This window comes from Podarcis vaucheri (assembly GCF_965113315.1).
Source record: "Podarcis vaucheri genome assembly, chromosome: 16".
NCBI classification, from domain to species: domain Eukaryota; kingdom Metazoa; phylum Chordata; class Lepidosauria; order Squamata; family Lacertidae; genus Podarcis; species Podarcis vaucheri.
This window is the reverse complement of record NC_138754.1, coordinates 11,273,236-11,298,596: the sequence shown is the minus strand read 5'-3', so window position 1 is coordinate 11,298,596 and position 25,361 is coordinate 11,273,236. Positions and strand designations below refer to the sequence as shown.

Below are 25,361 nucleotides of genomic sequence, written 5' to 3'. Positions count from 1 at the left end.
TTACTCTGCTCTTCTTGAGTATTTGGCTGGGCACCACTGCTGATGCCAGCCCTGTCCCCACCATGTCAAGTAGCCCCAGGTACCTGTATCTAGCCACTCTTTCTGATTTCCCATGATATCCCCTGCTTAGTATTGGTGCCTTGCAAGATATCTTCAGGAGAAGAAAAAGCTAAGGAGTCAAGCCTACACAAATCCATAGTGGAGTCCCTAAGACAGTTGGAGGCTGCCTGGTATGCCTCCTTCCGGCAACTCCTGCAGCCAAGCTGGTGCCAAGCATATTGCTCTGCTTTCCTTTGAATCACATTGACAAGGATGAGAGGGGGGGGGTGGCTTGTCATCTGGGTAGCTCAGGGCCTCCATAACACACTGCTCAGGTTTGCGCCCCAGAGAGGTCACTTTGGTGCTACAAATGCAGCAAAAACAATGTGGGAGGCAGCAGTTATAACCTCGGGAGAGATACCGTATGCCTTCATGTGCCCCAGCTGCAACAAAACATGTCTCTCCCATATCGGTCTTTGCAGTCACAGCAGGTGCTGCAGCCTTCTAGCAGTTTGACTTCACTTCTCCATCGGTTCGTTTTGGGAAATTTAAAGGCTGGTCCAACCCATCTGCCTGAAAAGTGGCCTCCGTAACCGAGTAAGCTCAGCAAAGTCATTAACAGACAAAAGAGTTGCCTTCTCAAACTTTGGGTGGTTGTGGCACAGCCTGTTCTCCGCACAGTGTCCATAGACAACAGTCTGCCACACGACCTCATCCCCTTACAGATAGTATGGGTGTATTACATTCATATAATTTTGAAGTGTGTGTCCTCCGGACTTCCTGAGGCGTTGCATACCAAGCCCAAAGCAAGATCTAACAAGGCGATATTGTTGCACTCTCCTCTCCTAGCAGGCCGCAGTCAGCTTGGCCAGTGGCCAAGGGTGTCTGGTTCCCCCACCCCAAAAGTATAGAATGTTCCCGCTCTCATTTACAGCTTGAAAGCTTTTCTTTCCCTAGCGAGGGAAGCTGAGGTCCAGCTTTTCACTGCTTCTTGATGAAACCGCCTTAAAGATACAGATGATATTGCTTCAGGGTCGCATCTGGCCAACTGGCTGCGTCTTGGCCAGTGGCGTAGCGTGGGTTGTCAGCACCCGGGGCAAGGCAAGTAATTTGCGCCCCCTAACCCGTGGATTTGCGCCCCCTAACCCTAACCCCCAGATGTTGTGCCCGGTGCGGCCGGGCCCCCCTGCACCCCCCACGCTATGCCACTGGTCTTGGCCAGCTGAGCTCATGGGGCCAGAGACAAGACTTTGTAACAGGAAGCTGCCTTATACAGAGTCAGGCGATTGCGCCATGTAGCTCAGTGTAGCTGACAGGCTGTAGGTCTCCCCGGATTTGGGGCAGGAATCTTTCTCCACTATCTTGGGGGTGCCTGGGACCTTCTGCTTCGGGAAGTGGACACCCTACCGCTGTGCTATGTGCCACCAAGTGAAACTGAAGCGCTGCCTAGGACAGATAACTCAGTCCCAGGGCCCAGCTAGAAAGATCTGGAAAGTTGCATTTGGCCACGGTCTGAGGTTCCTCACCCCTCCTCTTAATTCTTTCTCCCAAGCCACTGCTAAATACCAGGGGTGGCAGTATAGCGGTACCCACCAAAAGAGTCACACCAAGACACCGGGTTTATAAATAGCATTAAATAACCTGGCGGAGTTTTTATTATTTCAAAACGGAAAAAAAATAACCCCAGATCCCCAACAATAGTTATTAAGATCAAACACACTGTTCTATACAAAACGAATATAAAACCCAACCTCATGACCCCTGGGGACTTGCCCCGGGGCCAGTTAAGGCTTTTGCTGCTATCCTCCTTGATTATAATTTAATTAAATTATTAACTATCAGAGTCCCTGTGGTTGAGGGAAAGGGCTATCACTGACAAAACTGGGGAGTTGTTTGTGGGGGGGGGGATTCCCTCTGGTTCTACAGAGGTTTTAAATATAATTCACCCCCTCCAGGGGGAAATTTAGTGTGCATCAGCCTCGGTATGGGCATAGCTCATGTTGCTCAACTACAACTCCCATCAGCCCCAGCAAGCGTGGCCAATGGCCAGAGATGATGGGAATTGCAGTTCAACAGCATCTGGAGGGCCCAATGTTCCCTACCCCTGTTGTAAGGGCCGGTGCTTCTGGCACAGCAATGTGCAGAATGAGTTTCTTGCTCCCTTTTGCTGCCTCTTGGCCCATGTGCCTCTACTCCCCAGGGAGGGGAGAGACAATGAGAAGACCCTGGGCTTGGCATCCTTTCGCTCTCAGAGCTGGTGGAGTCCCATTGTTTCCCACCTTCGCCCTACTTCACTGCTGCAACCACTAACCTCTGCTCTCATTTTAGAAGAATTGAACGTCCGCGTCTAGGGATGATAGCTAACTGACTCTTACTCAGAGTAGCCCCACTGAAACTTGTGGACCTAAGCTAGTCTGAACCATTGATTCCATTGGGTTTGCTCTATGACCTTCTCTCTCCCTGCCCCCTCAATGAAATCACCTGCTTTCCCTCACTTTTTTTTTAGGCTGTGTTATGTACTGAGAACAATAGGATCCAAATTGCAGCAGTCTGATTAGTCCTAGAACAATAGGATTCAGAATGCAGCCGTCTGATTGGTCCTAGAACAATGCAGCAGTATGATTGGTTGGCAGGAACCACCCAATCCTGCTCCAGATTGAAGTGAATCCACAACCTGATTGGCTTACAGTAGAATTCCGGAATTAGCCAATCATGTGCAGCCCATTGTGTAAATAGTGTATATAAAGCAGATACTGTGAGGGGACTTTCATTCATTCCTCCTCACCACTATGAGCTGAATAAAGAGCATGAAATCACTTTGCGACTCTGAGTATATTTCAGGCTGGGAAAAATAATTCCCTTTTAACGGCCTCCTCATGCTAAGCTGCTGCCACTCACTCGGCAGTGCCTCCTAGCCCATAATGTTAGGGCCGTCAGCTCCCCTCGCAACCTGTGATAATTGGGAACCAGCCCAGACACAACATTATTTTCTGGGCTGAGGGGAGGAAATTCTTCGAGCGGCCTCTTCTGCAGGCCACAACAGTGAGAGGCACAAAGGCCTGGTCCCTTCGCCCCTCCCTAGAAGAAGGGAGGCCTAACTGAGGTCGCCTACTATGAGGAAAAAGCCCCAGAGCCTGACCACTTCGGGAAGGCTTTCCCCCCAAACCAAGGCCTGTAATTTCTCTGGTGCCTTGTCATTGCCGCAAGAAAAAGGAGAAAGGCACGTGCTGCCAAAAAAATGTAGAGAGGCTCGCCTGTCCAAAGCCAGAGACAGCTGTAGGGTGGGCCAAAAAAAAAAAAAAAAAAGCCCATTTGAGAGCAGAGAGTGGGGGAAGGAGGAGGCGCTAAGAGGCTGAGGTAGACGCCGCTGATTCGAGCACATTTTCTGGCTCCCCCAGAAAAAACGTGTGGTGTAAACTTGCCAAGTTTTGGTGAGGCTGAGGAACATTGCTGCCTCCTTTGTTCTGCTTTAAAAAAAGACACACAAAAAACCCAGCAGCAACAACAAATATATATATATAAACCCTCCCCACAATTAATACTCTTTATGCATCCAGAGTAGTGAATAAATAAAAAGGATAATAAATACAGTACACGAGCGGACAGGAATTTAAAAAAACGGAGGGAAGAAGCACAATGGAGAATAGGCCTGTTGACGGCCTCGGCTGAGCCAGATGTTGTTTTTGCAGAATTGATGCCTGTTCTCTTCAGTCAGCTCCGTTGCTTCTCCCTGTCGCTCATTCCACCCCATCCCCGAATAAACCACAAAAAAACAGCAAGGGGCTTTTTTTCACCTCCTCCTCCCCACCCTGGATTCCATTTTGGAGCTCGGCTGACCATCGCCCTATAACTTATCAGGGAGGAGGAAACGGCTTGGCTTGACAACCCCACACTTGAGGTCAAGCCTTTTCCGGCATACAAGGCCTTAAGCCTCTGGGTGCTTTCCCCTTTCCCCCCACAACTTGGTTTGTGTCCTGAGTCTTCAAATGTCCAGGCAGAGCCAAGAAAGAGAGTCCGCAACATGCGGCAGAAGCTCCTGGAAGGTCCCTGAGCCATTAAGCAAACCTAGCACCAGCTTTTGCTGCTTAGGGTCTCTTGTTTGTGAGGTCAGCGGGGAAGGTTTGGTGCAGTTTGGTCATCTTCAGGAAATACGTGCCTTTTGAGCCCCCTCCCCACACAGACGCCTGCCTCCATTGTGGGTTGCAGGGGCCAGAGCAAGTCAGGAGGCCTGGCCAGGAACCACCTCTCCCCAAAAGGTGCGCATGTCTATTTGCGGCCTCGCCGGTTCCTTAGGACCTCCAAGATGCGAGCCTTCTGCTTCAGCCACTGGCTCGACAACCTCTTTGGAGCCTTGGGGACGAAGAAGGTGTACTTGAGGCGCGGGGTCTTCTGGTCGGTCACCACCAAGGCTTGCAAGGTGAGCGGTTCTTGCAGGGGCCCGCGCCCCACGATCATCTCCATGGCCTTGGTGGCCCCGCTGTAGCGCATGTTCACCCCGCCTGGCAGGTGGACGTCCTGCTCAGAAGGTGCCAGGATGTAGTTGCCGTTGAGGGCGTAAGTGCCGTCCCGCCGGCGGAGAGCCAGGTAGATCCCGTCGCTGGAGGATGGGCCGCTGCTCTGGCGGATCAGGATGTTGGTGGCTCCCGCCGGGATGATGACCACGTCGTTGTACCCGTACCTGATTGGATGGAAGGACGAGAAAGATCAGGGATCAGCTGGGATGGAGAGTGGGAAAATGCCTGCCTCTGAGGGGCAGGGTGGCCAGGTCTCCACAAGACTCAGGGCTCATTCACACTTCTGTTTACCTTGCCACTTTCCTCCCTGGGAAAACTTGCATTTTAGCGCTGAATCAGAACAAAAGGCAATCCGGTTTTTCTGCGGATTGCTGTTCTGATTTCGCGCAGAAGAACAAGTTTTCCGGAGGAAAGCGGTGGAAAACTGCTTGGAGCCATGCTTTCTTGGCGTGGGACAAGTGTGGCTGAGCACCCAAATTTTCTGAGTGGTTCTCAGGGAACTTTGGGAATTGTTGATCTGCAAGGGGAATAAGGGGCTCCTGATGACTCTCAGCCTACTTGACAGACTACATCTCCCAGGGTTCTTTGGGGGATGCCATGACTGCTTAAGGTGCTGTGCTATGGCTTTAAATGAATTGTGTGAATGTGGCCCTAGGAAGCTGGGAATAGGATCCAATCTCTTGGTCCGAGAAAGGCCAAGGCTTAGGGCTGGATGGGATTTAGGGCTGGATGGGGCTGGAGTGAGAGGTCCCACCCTTTCCACATTATTTATTTGTTTCAACAGTTTGTATACTGCTTAATCCCAGTCATACAGAAGCAGTGTACCCATGGACATGTTTCCTTGCAAACGGCAGTCCACGGTCTTCTAGGAATCAGGGGCTGTTAAAAATCGGCCAGTTGTTCTGTTGGAATTAATTCATGTGCATTTGTAATTCTGTACTCAATTGCATGCAGGGGAAGCCACTTTATAGCTTTCCCTTCAAAATGCATGAAAGTTCTTACACCTTTTTGTTAGGAATGGGAACAGGATGGTTTTATAATTGGAACAAATCATGTAAGTATGAATATATATGTATTTGTATCCAGTGCTTTTTTTCTTTTAAAAATGTTTATGGGTACTCTCATTTTGACTCAAGAAAATAACTATTTTATAATTCAAATCAGGAAAAATCAATACAGTAAATGGACAATAGTACAAAGATTCACAAAATGTTTAGGGCTTTGCATCCCCCTGCATCCCCCCAGAAAAAAGCACTGTTTGTATCCAACTAAGTAGGATTACTCTTGGATACAACCTGAAATTCATAAATGCAAGAAGTATTCATCATTTATATCTGGGCTCTTGAATTAGGGTTTCTATGGATACTTTTGGCATAGGCCCATGTTTAACTGTTGAAGTAATGGCATCAGCAAGGTCTCAACTATCTGTAAAGAAATGCTTGGGGTTGGGAAGGAGGGAAACACATTGTGCATTCCCAATGTCTTAGCACCACACAAAGCAGCACCTGCAAAAAAAAATGTCACTCACTGAGGGTTGGTGAAAGAACCATAGATCTTGGTGCATCCAGAGTTGTCCCCTCCGCATGCCATGCATTTGTCAAACTTCTTCTTCGAGCCGATGACACGATCGCAGCCAGCATGGACGCAGCGCCCCTGGACGCAGACTGAGGTGGAGTCAGGGGAGCAGGGTGTTCCATCAGCCACCTAGAACCAAGCAAAAGTCAGTTTGCTGCCCCAAGGGCTTATGGGAAAATCACTTTCCTCTTCGGTCCTCCCTTCCCCACAACACCTTCCAGATTCCCCACTGTTCGCCTACACACTCTCAGATAGCTGTCCATTGCTTTGCATTTTGTTTCCGAAAGCCTGTTCTGTGTAAAGTGTAAAATAACCTCAGGGTCTCCTGAAGGACGGGAGGCTCACGTTGCCATGGTAACACTTACCTTCGGTTCCAGGACATAGTAGTAGCCCAAGGCATGGGATTGGCAGGTCAACTTGCACTGGTCACGCTCAGCCACACCGCTGTAGCGGGGCACCCAGTCCATGGGGGCAGGGTAGTCCTTAAACATGTCCGTGCGGTGATTGTAGACAGCACACTGCTGTTCCCGGTAGGTCAGAGCTGGAGGGGAATTAACATACAGGGATTAAGACCTGCAACTAGGGCTGGGTGACAAGAATAAAATGGCCCCAGATGCATTTTGGGTGTGAAATCGGCATCAACATTCATGTTAAGCCTGTTGACGATTGCTTCCGTCTCACGTTTTCTCTTCCATATTAAACAATTAAGCAAGAGCCCTGTGCGCCACTTGGAATAATGAACCCAGTTAGCACACAGGAACATAGGAAGCGGCCTTATGTGGAGTCAGAGAATTGGTTCCTCTTGCTCACTATTGCCTCGCTGGCAGTTGGCTAGCTATGGTTTCAGCCAGTAAGAAACACAAGTGAGGAAGCACCAGGGCAGGCTGCGGCAATCAGGTCCACCTAAGAAACGCTGTTTGAAAGTGGCAGAAACGATCTTACCGTTCCCATCAGGGCAATTCTGGACGTTGCAGGAGCGGTACTGGGTGCGTTTCCCTTCGCAGTACTTGCCACCATTGCGTGGGACAGGCTTGTTGCACTCACGGGTGGAGTACTGCACTCCCCCTCCGCAGCTGCGGGAGCAATCACCCCACGGGCCCCAACGTCCCCAGCCGCCGTGGGTGGGAATCTGCAAAAAAGGAGAAAAGGGAAGAGAGAGTGAAAACGTGCTTTGTGAGAGACAATTGATACGTCATACAGTGTTTTCAAATGTACAAAGCACTTCACAAGCATTGTGGTGGGGACAGGTGAATCTGTCAGTATCTGTTTCTCCTTTTTCTAAACTTAAGTTCAGTTCCTACATTTCCACATCAGTTTACGTGCTTTGTGTGCGCCTCTTGTGTTCTTGGGTTTCCAAGGCTTGTATCTAGTGTAGTGCCAAGCAATTCGATCCACTAGCATAAGAATTGGTGCTTGTGCAGCAGATCTTCTCCCCTCCTTCCCCTGTGCACCCCTTAAATCTGTCCTGATGCTCCCCTCAGGAGCAGATTTGGGAGGGCATGGTGTCCATTCAGGGGAGGAGAAGAGAGAAAGCACCATTACGCAAGCACAATTCCCTGTGCTAACAGAACAAGTGCATTCAATACCGTACAAATGCGTCCTTCCCAGCTCAAAAAGTGAGCGCTATGTCCTTTATGTCTACCCTGGGAATGCAGAGACACCGCTGGCGGGTCTACTCACATTGTACGCCTTCAAGTCGACTTTGCTTATGCACTGGCCGCTCATGCAACTCTTGCCTTCACCGCAAGGTGTCCCATCGGCCCAGGGGAAGTATTTCGTCTGGCACATGTATTGCCCGTTGATCTGCCCCGTGCACCACAGTGAGGAACAAGGGGGACGCATGCTGGGGCAGTGGCGTGAGTCGGGCCCAAAGCTCAGCTGGCACTGCTGGTCCACGTCGTAATCACTGCCGGGGAAGGCAGCTGGGAGGTGCAGGGGTTCACGTGGTTTGTCTAATAGGCAGCGACCTGCAAGGAAAGGGATGAGGAAGGGGGAACCAGAAGATTGGTTAATTCAAGGCCTAGGAATGGGCAGATCTGTCAGTTTTGAGTGTACAGTTCTGCAAAGCAATGTTCCCTAATAAAAATGCATTTTGGTATGCCCTATTCACCATTACTGCTTATGCATTTTACATTCCTTTGCACATCACTTGGCCGGACAACAGCATTACGTTTAGAGATGTGTGAATTTCAAAAAATGGCTGCTTTCCGTCTTTGCATTGTTTTGGTTCTCCTTTCAATGCAAACTGAATTGAATTGCTCCCCCTTCTCCCTAGGTGCTTAAGTTGTCACATGAGGCCAGGATGGTGAGGAAGGAAGCTTGATCACCGGGGCTGAAAAGATCCAACTGAACAGTCAAGGAATGCGCAGATCGGAAGGCAAAGTCCTACCGTGGTCATTGTCTAGGAAGTCAGTGATGAAGTGGGCACTGCATGGGGACCACATCTCTTCAGGGTCCACGGGGGACATGATGGAGGCCATCATGTGGCGTGAGTTTGAGTGGCGGTTCAGCTCTCTGCAGTGCTTGTCATCATCATGGAGCATGTTGAAGACATGGCCTATACAAGGGGGAAAGGAAAGTGGGGGAGAGAGAGAGAGGGAGAGAGAGAGAGGGAGAGAGAGAGAGAGAGAGAGAGAGAGAGAGAGAGAGAGAGAGAATTCAGCTCCAGCTCCCCATATACTTGTGAAGCTGCAGAATATTTTGCGTTAATTACTCGGCCATTCAAGAACAGAATCTGCTATCTAATGAGAAGCGTAGGCTCCCAAGATTAGTTATTATTTATTAAACTCATATCTTGCCCTTCCTCCCAAACGAGCCCAGGGAACCAAACACACTAAACGATAAATAACGATTCAGAGGCATACTGCATCCGAGAGCCGAGGCAGAGCATAGCCCTGATGGTTAATAGTCATTGATACATTATCTTTCATGAAACTCATATTGCTGACTAGACAAGCTTAGGCCACACCTCTGTCTTTTTTGGGAATAGACCACCTGGCTTTTCAGCTGGGGTGGATCCATGGGAATGCCCCCCAGGGGTGGCTGGTTGAGTGCAAGGTGCCAGTCCCCACTTACCAAGCTCATGCGCTGCAGTGAAAGCAGACTGGAGCCCGTCATCCTCCACGATGGAGCAGCTGCGTTCTGGGTCACACACAGTGCCCACGTCCGCCATGCCCAGAGTGCCACAGCTAGAGCGCCCGCAGAGATCCTGCCAGGGAAAGACAAATGCATATTGTCAAGGCCACCAATGCACAGTGTGGTAGAAACAGCCATTGCAGGAGCCTCCAAGGTGGCACTGGCCATGTGGGATGGCACCCTCTGCAGGACTCAGCAGGCAAAGCCTACAGTATCTTTCTGGAGGAGAAGGCACCCACTGGCTGCCAAATCAGCTCTCCTTGCAAGTCAGAAGGGGGAGAGATGGTCAGACACTTGTGTTTAGACCAAGCTAGAACTGATAGAATCATAGAGCTGTAGGGCTGGAAGGTTCTAGTTAGCTATGATTCCCTGCAACACAGGAATCATAGCTAAAAAATTCCTGATGGAAAGCCATTCAGCATCTCTTTCAAAACCTCCAGTGAACAAGAGTTCGTAGGTAAAGTAAAGGGACCCCTGACCGTTAGGTCCAGTTGCGGACGACTCTGGGGTTGCGGCGCTCATCTCGCTTTATTGGCCGAGGGAGCCGGCGTACAGCTGCCAGGTCATGTGGCCAGCATGACTAAGCCGCTTCTGGCCAACCAGAGCAGCGCACAGAAACGCCGTTTACCTTCCCGCCGGAGTGGTACCTATTTATCTACTTGCACTTTGATGTGCTTTCGAACTGCTAGGTTGGCAGGAGCTGGGACTGAGCAACGGGAGCTCACCCCGTCGCAGGGATTCGAACCGCCGACCTTCTGTTCAGCGAGCCCTAGGCTCTGTGGTTTAGACCACAGCGCCACCTGGAGGTAGTAGCTTTTTAAACTGTTTCTCCCCACCCCCTTCTTCTAATTTTCTTTTTGTTGGCATCTATCATCTATCTATAATCTATCATCTATCTATCTATCTATCTATCTATCTATCTATCTATCTATCTATCATCATCATCTATCCTTTTGTGAGCTTCATGGCTGAATAGGGAATTTGAACCCAGAACCTCCTGGTCCTAGTCTTATCTACCCTCCAGCTCTCAACTAGCTACTTATTGCAAATACCCCTTAAGCCTCTGGGGGCTCTCTTTCACCCAAAGGAAACCAAACCTGAATTTTGCTGCAATCCCTGGAACTTTTCACAGGTTAGGAAAGTAAGGAGCCTATCGCTAAATGCCAGTGTGACCAATTTGCAGAATTTATGCAGAATTTGGCCCCTTTCCTTGGTGCAGAATTTTAGTTGTGCGAGTTCTCTGCGCAGCATATAGGGGGATACCTGGCAGCAGTTCACTTACCTCCCTAGTGAAGAGAATGGCTGTGTCGAAATGCTCAGGATCCTCGTCACTCTCCTTATTGAGGCCTTTCTGCCATGTGCAGAAATTCCGCAGCGTCTCGGCAGCGTTGGACGACACCCGCAACCCGTCCTCGGATTGTCCAATCACAACCAGCCTGGTCACGACCAAGTTGACTGGATTCTTCAGGCTGGGGTGTCGGAAGAACTTGGCAGCCGCTGCCATGATGGTGAGGAGGTAGCGCTTGAGGCCTGCACCGTGGAAATGCGCCATCTCTTCATCAGCCACCACCAGAGTCTCCACATAGCGTGGGATGGAAGCAAACCGCTGCAGGGAACAGAAGGGATGAAGAGAGGTGAGTTGGAAAGAGGGCGAGTGAACCTCATTCTGCCCCACATACACCATGGGGGAGCAAGCTTTGCCCTAAGTGCCTAGGCAGGGACAGAACACTGGGTGGGGATGCATGAAATGACAGATCCATCAATTTAATTAATGTTATCTGCTATATATTTTGAGAAGCTGTTGTCTATGCATTTGGACACCTCTTATGATACCACAAAAAGTTTTTGCGTGGCAGTTCCTGAAATTGAAGAGCAGGTATTTGTCTTATCTTTGGAGACATTTGGATGCAATTTTGAATCAAGATGGCAGACCGTTCCGTTCAAAACTGCACTGATTTTAAGCACTGATTTCAAGACTGCGCTGGTTTTTCTGTTTCTTAGAATTCCTGAGCAGCGTCAGGTACAAGACTGCTAGCCAGTTATATTTGAAGAAGGATTGTAGTTCAATGGCAGAGCACCTGCTTTGAATGCGGGAACTTCCCCGCTGTTTCATGTTAGAAGTACACTACAGAAAACCTAATTTTCTGCCTTTCCTCCAGAGTGGCTGCATTTCCTCTAGAGTGATCATCCAGGGGCCACATACCAGGGCTGGGTGCAGGCAGATGCAGAGGTGTGAAGCAATGGATCTGACTGTTATCTTTGTATGGTAGGTTCCATTCCAGCCATGCAAAATGCAGGAACATAGGAAGCTGTCTTGTACTGAGCCAGACCATTTGTCCATCTATCTCGGTATTGTCTACACTGATTGGCAGTTGCTCTCCAGGGTCCTGTACCTGGAGATGCTGGAGATTGAACCAGTGACCCTCTGCAAGCAAAGCAGTCGTTCTACCACTAAGCTATTTCACTTCCCCAAGGGCTTCTACACACAGAGAGAGATTTCTCCATCTTCCTTCCAGCCAAGCAAGAAGTATTATCACAGTTCAAGGACACATTCAGCCAGGCAAAAGCACCAGAGGATATGGTTTGTGAGATGGGCTGTGGCCTGTGGAGAGATGCAAGGGCCACATTTGCCCCCTGGTATTAGATTCCTCAACCCTGCCACAGAAAGTGATGGGAAAGACTCTTCTCTGCCTGAGATTCTTGAGAGCTGCTGCCAGTCAGAGTGGAAAATACTGGGCTATACTAGGCTGCTTCCTAGATTCCTGTTAATAATAGCCAAGGCAGGGAACACTTTAAAAAAAACAACCTTTTAAAATCAAATAGATTTTATTGAAACGATTGCATGCAAAGGATGTGTGGCAAGTAAAATATCTGACACCAAAAAGGATTTAGGGCTTGGGGAATTTGAAACTAAGCAGTTTTGGTGGGGAAACAGTTCTTTAGCTGGAGATGGTCAGGGAGCTTAGATGACAAGGCCCAACAGTTTTGACAGATGGATTAATCAACTTCTGTTGATTAATCTGTCAGGCCCCATTTGATCAAATAAACAACATATGTGCCTGAAAGCCTTGGTGTCTCCAGCCAGGCAGTGTGGAAGAAGATGAGTAGCGGAGAGCTTGTGGGGTAGCTTTCTTGACTGGCTGCTGGACAAAATTCCTGAGGGAGGGAAGGAGGGAGACTTTGAGGGCCGTCTCTGCTGTTGGCTCAGAGCCTCAAGCCTCGACTCCTTCGGTGCAGCAGGAGACCAGGCACCAGTGCCTGCCTTCCGCTAAGTAGGAGGCGAGGTCTCTTGGGGCTTGTGCGGTGCTGAGACATCCCCGCCACCGTATGAGGTCAGAGCTTGCCACGGCTTCGCTACATTACATGCGTCACGAAGACCCAGAGGTGAAGGGTTAGGGTGACAAAATACGAACCGGGTTGGTGTCAGATTTGATGGGGACAGACTTTCACTGGTGCTCAAAAGCTTGCGCTGGTTGCTCTTACTCTGTCAGGGCCAGGTTCAAGGTTCTGGTATTCATTGCCAAGGCTTAATTGGCGACAACTTGAGCCAAGGATACCTGATCTCTTATATCTCTGCCCAGTCATAGAGGTCTTTGGGGTAGTCACTTTCAGAGCCCCCCCTTTTTCTCAGAGGCACAGTGTTACACACCACCCCAATTTCCAAGAGTGGTGTGAGATTCCAGGGGTTCCAGGCGCTTACCCAGGGTTATTGCTTCCTCTGGGAAGATTGAGGCACAGTGGAGGCTAGTGCTTTTAAGAAATATATTACTTATAATATAAATGGCTCGTATCCATTAGGAGCTGTGTGTTCAATATTGAGGACCCAGTTTTATGGAACCCCCTTCCAGCTGAGGCCAGGCTTTTATTCTAGCAGGCAATTTCAAAGGAATTCTGATTTTATAGCTTTTACTGGTTTTTATTGTGTCACGGTTCTGGAACAAATGCTTAGAGACTATTGTAATTAAGTGGTCTGTAAATGATTGAAATAAATAATAAAACACCACCTCTGCTTCATGGAAGGGGTTGTTGAAAACTCAGGACTTGCTTGTGGGCTTCCCAGAGTGGCTTCTGGTTGGCCACTTTGAGAACAGGATGGTAAATAGATGGGCCTCTGGCCTGATCCAGCAGAGCTTTTCTTATGCTCTCTGCCACAATCTTTTTGAGATCTGAAAGCTCTCTCTCTCTCTCTCCTAAACTTCAAACTTATGCTTGCTTACTCGCGGTACAGAGGAAGAGCAATTCTGCACATGCCTAGAGGAGCTCTTCTCTTGCTTCAAGGGCTGGTGTGTATCATCCACTGTTCAAATCATGGGGCAATGGGAGGTGGGGTGGCTCTCACTGAAATTCACAACCTTCCACCCTGACAATCCCAATGGGTCACCAGCAATCGCTATATATTACCTCCAGGACTAGAGGCGGGACCAAAGCAGGAGAGGGCCAGTGGGGTCGGCTTCCTCCCTTTTAGTCTCATTGTTGGCTTTGCAGAACTCAACAGGGAAGAGGATGGGTTCAAAACTAGAGTCACTTGGCTCTGCCTGCCGCTGGCTGTGGCGCCACCTGCTGTTAGCCTCCTTCTCTTCTGCCCTGCTGGTCCCAATGGGCACCAGCCACTGCCAGGAGCCTCTCCCTTTCTCTTTGAAAGCAAACTTTCTTACAAGCATCCTGAACACCCAACAGTTGCTAGGCAGATTTCCATTCTGACAGTAGAGATGTGTTCAGGTTGGTTGCTGGCACTGAATGAGCTTAAGCTGGTGTGCAAAGGTAGAGCCTCAATCAGACTTAAGGGGCCAATGGTGCATCTCAAAAGAAAGAGGAAAACCGCCCCCACCCCCACCCCACCCCCCAAAACAAGATGATGATGTAGATTTGCACAAAAAAATACACACGATAAATTATGCGCATAGCTGCCAGCATGGGTTCTTGGTGACCATTGGGAATAGCAGGGCAGAAGGCAAGGAGGCCAACAGTAGGTGGCGCCATAGCCAATCCCAGGGAGAGCCACTATGTCCAGCTAGGGCTGGGAGAAACCTTGGAGAGCCACTGGTAGCTGCTAAGCTAAATGGATCAGTCCTCTGACTTGGCATGAGGCAACTTCCTGCGTTCTTATGACAGGAGCCTTCACTGTCCTCCTTTGCATTCAGCCTCCCTTCCTCTAACCACTGGCCTGCTTTCTCAAGACATCTTGGCAGCTGTTCCAAGATGGCACCCAGACCAGGGAGGCCATGGCTTGCATCTGCATGGAGCTGCTTTCTCTCCCCAGCCTCCCCGATGGCTTTCTACAGCTTTGCCAAGACTTTTCTTGTCTCTTTCCCAACCCCAACCAATGACACCTCGCAGCCAGGGCAAAGAGCAGTCAGAGGAGGGGAGGGTTGTGGTGGGTGATGGGTGCAAGTGTGGAATCGCTGCCTGGGGGCTGGGCGTTCCCTGCTTCACTCTGTTCCATTATTATCTCTCAGACTTGGCCCCAAGGAAGAATCTGAAGGATGCAGACACTGCATCCAGATCCCCCACCTGCCTGCCACTGAGTGGGAGTGACAGAGATATCATAATTAACATGCCTTTAGAAAATGTGACCCAAACAAAATGAAAACATGAAAAAGAAGACTTATTTCTTAACAATGAGCTTGGGCAGAAACAGCGTGCTAGGTGCAGTATGGGTAGGGATGGGCCAATCTGTCAATTTCAACGTCTCTCAGTGTCTCGTTTTTCCAACTTTACATACATTTGGCTTTCTGCATTTTCACATCAGTTTGCATTTTTCTTTTGGTGGTGACTGGGGAGGGAAGTCCTCACGAAAATTCATCAACACTTTAGTGCAAATCTCCCCTAATGTTCATATCTCTGTATGCAGTTTTGCCTAGTATCTATGGTTCTTACTAATGACACATTGCTATGCCTGTGAACCTGCCAGGAATCAATACCTTTGATGGATTCACCAAGCCAGTGTTGTTGACAATGACAGCCTTCCCTAACACCCTGTAGATGCTTTTGGACTACAGCTCCCATCATGCCTGAGCAATGGCCATGTTGGCTGGGGCTGATGGGAGTTGGTGTCCAGTGACATTTGAAAGGCATGAGGTCGAGGAAGGTTAAGGAAACAGGAACAATTCATAACTTGTCTGGCAAGACCAAGTGCCATTGGCTCAAGAGTCCCTGTACACAACCAGTGTCAGGGATCAACCCCACTGGGCATTTACTGTGGCCCCACATCCCAAAAGGGGCCCTACGTTTGATACCCCAGAGCCTCCTGGCTCTGCTCCTCCTCCTCGCCATTGCCATCTGTTCACTTGCTTTCTCCAAGCTTGTCAGGAGAAGCAGCAACAGCAGTAACCACCTCTCTTAGGTCCAACTAAGCGGGCATTCAGACATGGAGTTTATTGCGGTAGTTTGCCTGGCTATAATGCAGGCGCTTCTGTTCTGGTTCCCAAAGTTCCTTTTCCACCGCATTGCCTGTTGCCTTATGGAACAGTGGCTTTCATATTGGCATCTCATCATGCCATACTAAATTTCATTCACACCAGTGGGCGTGGTGTGACCTGACCTATCATTGGACATGTCGCCAGCCTTTAGGCGCATGCGTGCCTCTGTTCCCCCATGATTCGCCAATGGAAATGACAGAAACAAACTGTATGCCAGAATACCGCCCCAAATTCACGTGGGTGGAGGTGGCATGATGCATGAAAACTGCAGAAAGTACAAAAACTGTGGAAAGTGCAAAAGCCCCACAATTTCCTGGGTTAACTGGGTTGCAATTGACACGGAAGTGAGCATCAAACCTCTGTTAGATACCTGATACTGCTACGGGCTCCCAGGAAAATGGGGACATAGTGGGTAGTTGAGAACATTCCCACCGGGAACCTCCAAAGAACCTTTTGGGTGGGGAGAAAGGCTGTACCAAAATGGATGTAGAGGGACCCAGGTTCAATCGCGATGTCCTTCAGGTCAGGCTGTTCATATCCCATGCCTGAAACCCCGGAGAGCTACCACCAGCCATTGTGGACAACGCTGAACTAGATGGACAAGTGGTCTGAGCCTGTATCATGCAGTTTCGTTTAAAAGCAAGACAGAAATGCTAAAACAAGGACTCAAAAGCTGGCCCTGAGCGCAACGTGGAACTAAATGGCATGTGCAAAGTATTCCCGGTAAGTGTTTTTGGCAGCCGCATCCCTCCATCCCAGCGTGCTCATGCTCTTACCTTTGCTCTCCTGGGAGATGCTTCGTCCTTGGGCAATGGTTTGCCTGTTGGGGCTGTCATGCTCTCTGGCGCCTGGGACCCGACACCGCACATTGGCCCATCCGCTTTCTCTGGCATCTTCTTCCTCACCACGTGGGCTCCAGCTCCTCCTGCCGTGTTCGGGGCTCCCCCTTCCAGGGGCTGCACGTGGTACTCGGTGCCACGGTACTGAAGCACCCCTAGCAGCGATGCCCCGTCGTAGTTGACTGCCGCAATCGATTCCGGGTCAGAGTTCACCGTGCCAGTGAAGTAGGTCCCTTGCTCGGCCAAGGTATCCACTGCTTGTCCCGACCTGCCCAAATACTGGACCATCAAGCCCTCTGCGACGAAGCTGGGGTCTTTCTCTAAATTTAGGACCAGTTCTTCACCGAACACGCGAAGGCGGTAGGAGAGCCGCTCATCCGAGCTGCCGCTGCTACCCAGGCCGTTATCTAGCATGTCACCCTCATCCCAACCCGCAGGATGGAATGTGGCATTGAGTCTCTCGGGGAAAATTATTTCTTCTTGATACTGGCCGAAACGGGCCCGTTCGTCCACAGCGAGGACCAGGTGGCAGCAGGTGATAAACCAAAGAAGAAACATTTGGAATTTTTTTTGATTTTTTTTTTGCTAAAAGCAACCTTGCGGGGAGAAAGGGCAGAGCTTGGTGATCTTTGAGGGAGAAGATTCTTTTAAGGAAAAAGAGGAGCCCCTAAGATTAGCAAAAATAAAAACAAACACAAATCAACAACTCGGCTGATGCACACAAAGGATGTGAGCAGTCAATGGAGGCAATTGAGGTTGCTCCTTCTGTCCTATCTGTGGCTCACAGCACCTAAGCAAGGAGCATCATCCACTCTCCTTCGGGTTTTGAAATCCACCTCCAGACACCACCTCACTCACCCCAGCATGAAGTCTCTCACTGCCTATTTAAATTTCTTTAAAATGGACCATCAAGAAGTCCCTTTTCCAGAATTGTGGGGTTTCTCTTTCTCTCTCTCTCTCTCTTTCCCCACCTCAATGCCAAGTCTTTTTGAGCTGTCTTCTTTTCAGCACACACACTCTTTAAAACAAAAAACCCGGCAGCGATCTGGAAGCCTGTGCAACAGGATGGAGCTGAGGTTTTCCTTTCCTTTTGTTCCAAATTTTTAAAGAAATACAAATATATAAATATACCTCTCTCTTCAAAAAGGGGGCTTCCTTCCTTCTGAATAAAGGAGCTTGAATGAAAAGCCGGTGGAAGAGGGGGAAAAAGAAACCACAAGAAATCGATGTCAATTCCAGTTGGCGTTTTCTCTTTTCTTCGTGTCTGTCTAAGAATCCTTGGGAACTTTTTGAGTTTGAAAGAGCGCAAGAGAGAGAAAATGTGTGTATGTGATATATATATTTATATGTGTGTATTATTCTCTCCTCCTTTATTAAATTGCGCTATAGTTGCTCGTTCAAGCATCCAGCTCCTTTTAACAGCTGTTTTTGGCTTCTGCTGATTGGCTGAAGCAAGGTAATTTTTTTTATAGCCTTCCTTGGCCCCCCCTCCAATTTTGCTGAAGTACAAAAGACGCAAGCAGGCAGTCGTTTGATGAGATCATAAATTACAGCAGTTTGTATGTGGGTTCTTTTTTCTTTTTTCTTCCGTCCAAAGTAAGGGGGGGAGTGGGTTGCAGAGGGAAATGATGGTTCATCCATTGGCTAGAAGCCAATTTAAGGGTGGGAATTGCAGTTGTGACTCAACAGATTGCCAATTTCTGACACAGCTTTTTTCTTCATCTTTAAACACAGAGTCCGGACCTTCTCTTTTGTAGATTCCCTTTTGCTTTCTCTGGCTGTGTGCAGGATATTATTATTATTATTATTATTATTATTATTATTATTATTATTACAGATGTTGCTACAGTGAGTGAAAGCATGCTGGCTGTTTCAGAGTTGAAATCACCCAAAACCCACACCTACTTGTAAGTGGAGGGTGGGAGACTTCCCTGTTCCAATTGCTACTAGTCCACATGGTTTGAACCTTGAATGCTTTTTAAATTGTGGGAAATGGTATCATAGAAACTTCAGATCCCTTTTAAGGTACTTTCTTCAGGGCCCCCATCCCCAACTATTGGATATGACTGGCTGGGGCTGATGGGAGCTGGAGTTCAACAACCTCTGGAGGGCCACACATTCCTCAACACCTGTCCTAATCCTAGAAACACTTACCTGGAAGTAAGTTCCATTGAGCTGTATGGGACTCATTTCTAAGTCAGTTCTCAAGCAAATGGCGCAATCTCTGGCTGGCAAAATAAATTTACAAGGAAGCAGGAGGAGGCTACAGGACATACCAAAAGTTAAGAAATGGATAGATAAAATCTGGGAAGAGCTTTGATGTCAAAACTGGTGTATTTTAGAAGGACAACATCAACAGCAAAATATCTTGAGGAAAAACTGGTCCATCCATTGAGTAAAGTAATATTTTAACATTCCCAATCAAAAGCTGTTTTTATATTATATTGAATAACATTGGATGTCTATAACAATAATAATCTACTAAGTATCAGCTACATACATGCACATGAAAGAGGCCAAGTTTAGGACAATGGAAGACAGAGATGCATTACGTGTTTATTTTTATATACTTATGTGTACATATAAAATAGGGACGCGGGTGGCGCTGTGGGTTAAAGCCTCAGCGCCTAGGACTTGCCGATCGAAAGGTCGGCGGTTCGAATCCCCGCGGCGGGGTGCGCTCCCGCTGCTCGGTCCCAGCGCCTGCCAACCTAGCAGTTCGAAAGCACCCCCGGGTGCAAGTAGATAAATAGGTACCGCTTACCAGCGGGAAGGTAAACGGCGTTCCGTGTGCTGCGCTGGCTCGCCAGATGCAGCTTTGTCACGCTGGCCACGTGACCCGGAAGTGTCTCCGGACAGCGCTGGCCCCCGGCCTCTTGAGTGAGATGGGCGCACAAACCCCAGAGTCTGTCAAGACTGGCCCGTTCGGGCAGGGGTACCTTTACCTTTACATATAAAATAGACAATACATATTACATGTGTGTCTATTTAAATATGTGTACACACACTTAAAATAACAAAGTATAATGTATATATAATAATTATATAAAAAGCAATGTATATAAAATTATAAACACAGTTATTTTCTAGGCATTAGAAAGAACCAAAACAGGAAATAAACATTGCTGTTTGTGATCTTGGTGAAGTAGAAAGCAATTAGGTTTGCATCCAAATTTTTTTGTGCAGTAAGTTTTCTCCCTTCTTCCTGTCTATCTGTTCTACATTGGGGAATACTGATGAATAAAAATTAAAAAGAGGGGGGAATATTTTACCAATACATTGGCAGGCAATGTATTTTACCAATACATTGGTAGTAGCGCATCAACAAGATCAATGTAAACAGCCATTAATCTGGATTAACTCTTACCACAGCCTTCCACAAATCATTATAGGAAGTGTACTTCACATCAAGACCTGAGAAGTCGCTCCTTGCCCTTTGATAGGAAATCAGTTTTCATTCCACAAATTTTATTCCACTGAGAGTAAAAACAGGGGCAGCTGGTCCATTGGGGCAAATAGGGCCCTGCCCCACCAACCTCAGTCTGCCCTCAGACAGCCATCTCCATTTAGTTTGATGTTTTATTATGCTTTCATGTTTGTTGGAAGATGCCCAGGGTGGCTGGCAGAGTATTATTATTATTATTATTATTATTATTATCATCATCATCACCACCACCACCACCAATCAAGGGGTGGTTTTGCTTGTGATTGGCTCTCTAGCTGAGCCTGTGATTCCCTGGTTCTGGCTCCACCTATTGTTGATTTCCACCCTACTAGTCCCAATGGCCACCGGCCACCGTACATCAGTAATAATCATAAAATTGTAGAGCTGGTCCAACCCCCTGCAATGGTGGCATCTTTTGCTCAACATGGGGCTTGAACCCATAACCCTGAGATTAAGAGTCTCATACTCTGCCTCTACCAGCTGAGCTATCTACACTGAATAAGTAACACTTTGCTGCCATTCATGATATCCCAAGTCATTTGAGGCAGCACTTCCCTCTGCCCAACGGTAGAGCCAGGCCTGGCCAAGACCCCCTGTGCCCATCTGAGTAATCCCCATAGCAAAATGACAGGCCTCTGAGTTGGCCTCTGGGACAGTCAGCTTTGCATTTGTTCATGACTTCCCAGATGATTTTGCTATTTGTGATGATGGTGGTGATGGTGTCTTTGTACAAGATAAGTCTCTCACTCTTGAGGGAGTCAGACAAGGGCTGCCATTTTACGGCAGCCTCCCTTCCCAGACCAAGAGAGTTCTTCTGAGAACATGTTGTCCAGCTTTCCCACAGTCCCTTGGGCCTCCTTTGGGAAAGCCAGGAGAGAGGCCAAGCAGAGCAAGACGTAGCAGGGGTTAAGGCCTTGGAAAACTCAGCGCTTTTGAAAGAAGGGGGAAATCGGGCTTAGTTCCAGAGAGAGAAATCTTTCTCGTGGCTTGGCAGCCGAGCACTACAATTATACTTTCCTTAGCCTGTGGCGGTGATCTCGATCTCTTTCTCTTTCTGTCTATCTCTCCTTCCTTCCTTCCATAGAAGAAGGAGCTCTTTCTTCTATTGATTATGAATTTTAATGTGGTTTTTAAAAATTATATATAGACCCCAGCCACATTTGCACCATACATTTAAAGCACTATGATACCACTTTAAACGGTCATGGCTTCCCTCAAAGAATTCTGGGAGCTGAAGTTTGTGAAGGGTGCTGAGAATTAGGAGACTTTCTTCCCCTCTCAGAGCTACAGTTCCCAGAGTTCCCTTAGAAGACAGATGAATTGTTAAACCACTCTGAGAATTATAGTGCATATCAAAAGAAATTGCTGGATATATGCCTTTTTTAAAACTAATTCAGAAACTTGAAGATCTGAACTTCAAACTAGAAAGATGAGAAATGGAAAGAAAGGAAAACTGACAGATTTGTCGATCCCTACAGAGCACTTCTAACCATGTTATCAGCCATGGCTTCTCCCAACTAATCCTGGGAACTGTAGTTTGTTTTAGGGTGCTAGGAATTGTAGCTCTGTGAGGGGTTTCTCCTAACAACGCTCAGCAGCACTCCTAGCAAACTACAATGGGCGGAAAGCCTTGGCTGTTAAAGTGGCGTTAATGGGTGGTGCTTGAAATGCAGTGTGGGTGTGATCTTTTCAAAAAAGAACAACTGACTTCTTGCGGTTTGGAAAGTAATAGGGGATGACTAAATGGACAACCTATATACACCCAGCAAGCAGATCAAAACGCTCATTGTCATATAACCAGCCCTGCAAACAAATCAGAACTAACACAGCTCAGTATAGATCGTACACAGTCTAAGGCTGGTGTTCTGCAAACTTGGGCCCCCAGAAGTCATTTGACTATGACTCCCATCACCCCTGACCCATTGGCTAAAGTGGCTACAGATGATGAGAGTTGTAGTAGTTGTAGCCCAATAAAAATAGGGGGACTCAGGGTTGAAGAACATTGGTCTAACCTCCACGTAAGCTTTCTGCAAGTCAGTCAGCACTGAACGTTCACTAAACAGGTCATCTGCAAGGACCCACGGTTTCAAAAATAAGTAGAATGGATTCTTTGTTGTATTTTTATATAAAAACAAACAAACCAAGAGACCTACTCGGTATCTTGTCACAGTCTATACAATGTTATGACCACAATGAACAAATTATATCTGATTCTCTCACTCGCTCGCTTTTCCTCCCTCCCCTCTCTTATTTTTCTTTGTCCTCCTCTAACCCCATCTCTCAGCCTCTCTCTCTCTCTCTCTCTCTCTCTCTCTCTCTCTCTCTCTCTCTTGGATTCAGGTTTCCTTGGATCGACTCCCCTCCAGCTCCGCCAAAGTAGCAGGGGGAGATCCCTCTGGCTCACCAGGCCCTCTGCTGAAATCTAAGCGACCCCTTTATGAAAAAATTCAGTTACTAAACAAATAAAAAAAGCTGATTTAAAAAAAACACCAATTATTTACCCCCGCCTCCTATAGCTGCATTGTACATTCATTCCCCCCCTCCTTTAACTGCCCGCCTCTTGTCTTTCTTTCCAACCTCCTAGCATTATTTTCCTTCTTTCACCACGTTTATTCACCCTCTCTGTAGGTCTTGAATTTATGTTAGTGAGGTTTGTTCCATCTCTCCCCACTCCCCCTTTTCACATCTGTTCCACCCCCTCCAACACACACACACACACACACACACACACACACCGCCCCGTGTGCAGAAGCCTTTTGCGGCCAAAAATATACTCTCATCTTTTCCTTGTCTCTCCCAGTCCCTTCTTACACCCCCTCTCCTCCGCCCGCCTCCAAGCTCTGCAGCACTGAGCTACTAAAGGTCTGCAGCTCCAACCTGGAAATGGCCACAACTATTGTAGGTCAGGAGCAACCCCCCCCCAAAAAAAACCCTGGGGGGAATTTTTAGCTACCCTGGCAAACCCATCACCGGTGGCAAAGCAAACACAAATCCTCGCCCATTCTTAGTTCTTTCAAAGCGGCGACAAAATCTGCCCTCATCCTCTGGTTCATTTTCTTGGCGGCCTGCCATCCCTACCACCTTGGCATCATGGAAACGGTAGAACTTAAACTGTACAAAGCAAGTTTGGGAAGGCTGTGGTTTCTTTCTCTGAATATCCCTCCCGCCTGCCTCTTCCTGAATCAAACGTTCCATCTCCTGATATCATGGTCCCAGCCCTTCTTCACACGGGGGCCAAATATCAAGGTGAGGAAACTAGGTCAGGTATTTTAAATTGCCTCCATTCATTACAGCTTTTCAAAAGGTATATGGGAAGCCATTTGCTGTGCTCCTCAGAGCTGGCCTGAGGGGTGGACAAATGGCTGGGCTTTGTATTCCCCTGACTGTCATTTGTATTAACTGTTTTTAATTTCTGAATTTTAAATTATTGTAACCTGCCCTGGGACCCTGCGGGTGGAGGGTAGGTAGTAATGATAGTGCTTCAGCAAGGAAGAACTACATACAGTGGTACCTCAGGTTACATACGCTTATGCTTCAGGTTACATACGCTTCAGGTTACAGACTCCGCTAACCCAGAAATAGTACCTCGGGTTAAGAACTTTGCTTCAGGATGAGAACAGAAATCATGCCGCGGCAGCAGCAGGAGGCCCCATTAGATAAAGCAGTGCTTCAGGTTAAGAACAATTTCAGGTTAAGAATGGACCTCTGGAACGAATTAAGTACTTAACCCAAGGTACCACTGTACATTGAATATAATGCATTGGATAAGTTTTCCATTACTGCAAGCCCACAATTTACGGACATTTAAGTTGTGCGCATTTAGATTTATGTGCTTGGCAAAATAAATAAATAATAAAAAAGCAGGCAGGTGTCCAGGAAAAAAAAGACTTTGGCAAGGCCACTTGCCATCAAACCCCAATACGCGACTTTGGCCTTAGGTGTGATTCCCGGAACATAATCCTCGCGTAAATTGCTGGTTTACGGGACATAGCTTGCGTTAGGCACTTGCCGTTTTTGGAGATTTTCCAGCAGGTGTAGGGACTACAAACATATGTGCGCTTGTTATGTCCTTTGAGGAACCAGAGATAACCTGAAACCCAAATTCTGGGCCAGACAACAAATCTAAAGGCACAGCAACCTCAGAAAAGTGCAGGGTTGGGGTTTTGTTTTCTGGCCAAGCTGCCTTTCACAACAAGCTGCTTTATAGTACCCCAGGTCAGGCTACTTGTCCATCCTGCCCAATACTGTGAACTCTGACTGGCAGTAGCTCTCCAGGGTCTCAGGCAGAGAAGGGTCTTTCATATTGCCCACTACCTGACCCTTTTGACTGGAGGTGTCCAGGATTTAACCTGAGAACTTCTGCCTGCAAAGCAGCAACACTCTGCAGTGGACCTTTCTCCTCCCATTTAGAAGCTGGAATGTTTGTGAGCATTCTGTGGCATCACAGTGGTTTAGCCATCCTGCAGCTGGGATCATTTTTTTTTTACCAAGTAATATGCTAACTAGTGCACTGGAATGTATGAGTTCATCATGTGTGAGAGAGGGGTTCTTTTTCTCGGCAAAAGGCACCACACAGCTCTGAACTGATGCCACTGTGTTCAGTTGAGGTTTCTGGCCGACTGGCCCAATGGGCTGAACTCGTCATCCACCATACCTCTTTATTGGCCTATATTTGGAACGGGAGCCTGGTCAAGGAAACCGGACCTGGAACTGGAAGAGCCATTTTCCACCCTCTTTTGTGCTGGGTGTTTGACTCAATAGTAGGAAGGGGAAGGATGGGGCAAGGGGAGGGGGCGGGGGCTGATTGCTCAGGCAGCTGTGGAAGGAAGTGCACTCCATCCGCTTGCAGAACAAAGTCTCGCTTCCGTCCATTTCCACCCCCAGCACCACACACACTGCGGCTGTTACCTTTTTCGCTCCATAGAAAGGCATACAGGAAAACATGACTCAGATGAGTCCAGCAGAAGAGAAAGAGAGTTGCTCACACTAAGAGGCATTGAGAAAAAACAAGGAAATAACTAGTGGGTTCTGCAGCAAAATGTTGCAGCGTGAAGTGACCCTGGCTCAGGTTTCCAGCCGACCAGACGTGCCTCCTTCAAGGCTATTCCATTCCGTCACCCACCCTGTTTTTTCTGTGTCCTACACCAAGAGTTGCAAGACCCATAAGAAAAGCCTTCTGAATGGGGCCAGCGGTGCATCTAGTCCAGCATTCTGTTCTCACAGTGGCCCCCCAGATGCCCCAATGGGAAGCCCACAAGAAGGACGCGTGCCTGAGAGCACTCTCCCCTCCCTCCTGTGGTTTCCAGCAACTGGTATTCAGAAGCATCACTGCTTCCCACCATGGAGGCAGAGCACAGCCATTGTGGTGGTTGTTTAGTCATTTCGTCGTGTCCGA

The 25,361-nt window shown here is 48.1% G+C and overlaps 2 protein-coding genes and 1 long non-coding RNA gene across 6 annotated transcripts in view; 2 read left to right on the top strand and 1 right to left on the bottom strand.

The window, feature by feature from the left end:
• Nucleotides 1–1,664: 1,664 nt before the first annotated feature.
• Nucleotides 1,665–3,645, top strand: LOC309520743. Its single transcript, XR_014214364.1, has 2 exons — nucleotides 1,665–2,545; nucleotides 2,881–3,645. It is a non-coding gene; the product is annotated as an uncharacterized lncRNA (long non-coding RNA).
• On the bottom strand, nucleotides 2,875–19,059 carry ADAMTS4 (ADAM metallopeptidase with thrombospondin type 1 motif 4). Of its 4 annotated transcripts, none has more exons than XM_082202134.1 (11): nucleotides 18,676–19,059; nucleotides 17,653–18,299; nucleotides 16,459–17,188; nucleotides 10,546–10,869; nucleotides 9,204–9,336; nucleotides 8,518–8,685; nucleotides 7,809–8,095; nucleotides 7,071–7,257; nucleotides 6,494–6,669; nucleotides 6,082–6,257; nucleotides 2,875–4,717 (listed from the first exon to the last, which is right to left on the bottom strand). In XM_082202134.1, the coding sequence occupies exons 3-11, from the start codon at nucleotides 17,077–17,079 to the stop codon at nucleotides 4,306–4,308; spliced, it is 2,484 nt and encodes an 827-aa protein (XP_082058260.1). In that variant the 5' UTR covers nucleotides 17,080–17,188; nucleotides 17,653–18,299; nucleotides 18,676–19,059; the 3' UTR covers nucleotides 2,875–4,305. The 4 variants fall into 4 exon arrangements, with proteins under 4 accessions (XP_082058260.1, XP_082058261.1, XP_082058259.1 ...); XM_082202135.1 differs by having other exon boundaries at nucleotides 16,459–17,117; XM_082202133.1 differs by having other exon boundaries at nucleotides 16,459–18,299.
• LOC309520597 (homeobox protein SIX6-like) overlaps nucleotides 10,849–25,361 on the top strand; it is a 79,121-nt gene continuing 64,608 nt past the window's right edge. The window contains exons 1-2 of the mRNA XM_082202568.1: nucleotides 10,849–10,897; nucleotides 11,534–12,595. Of these exons, the coding sequence (XP_082058694.1) occupies nucleotides 12,591–12,595 (5 nt within the window). The 5' untranslated portion in view covers nucleotides 10,849–10,897; nucleotides 11,534–12,590. The remainder of the gene's footprint in view (nucleotides 10,898–11,533; nucleotides 12,596–25,361) is intronic.

Excerpts from the sequence above, each read along its gene's own strand:
- ADAMTS4 (XM_082202133.1), bottom strand. The coding sequence starts at position 17,079 with ATGTTTCTTCTTTGGTTTATCACCTGCTGCCACCTGGTCCTCGCTGTG. Across the intron at positions 9,337-10,545 it reads CCATTCTCTTCACTAGGGAG|GATCTCTGCGGGCGCTCTAG; the intron begins GTAAGTGAACTG and ends TTTCCCTGGCAG. Across the intron at positions 6,258-6,493 it reads ACTATGTCCTGGAACCGAAG|GTGGCTGATGGAACACCCTG; the intron begins GTAAGTGTTACC and ends GCTTGGTTCTAG.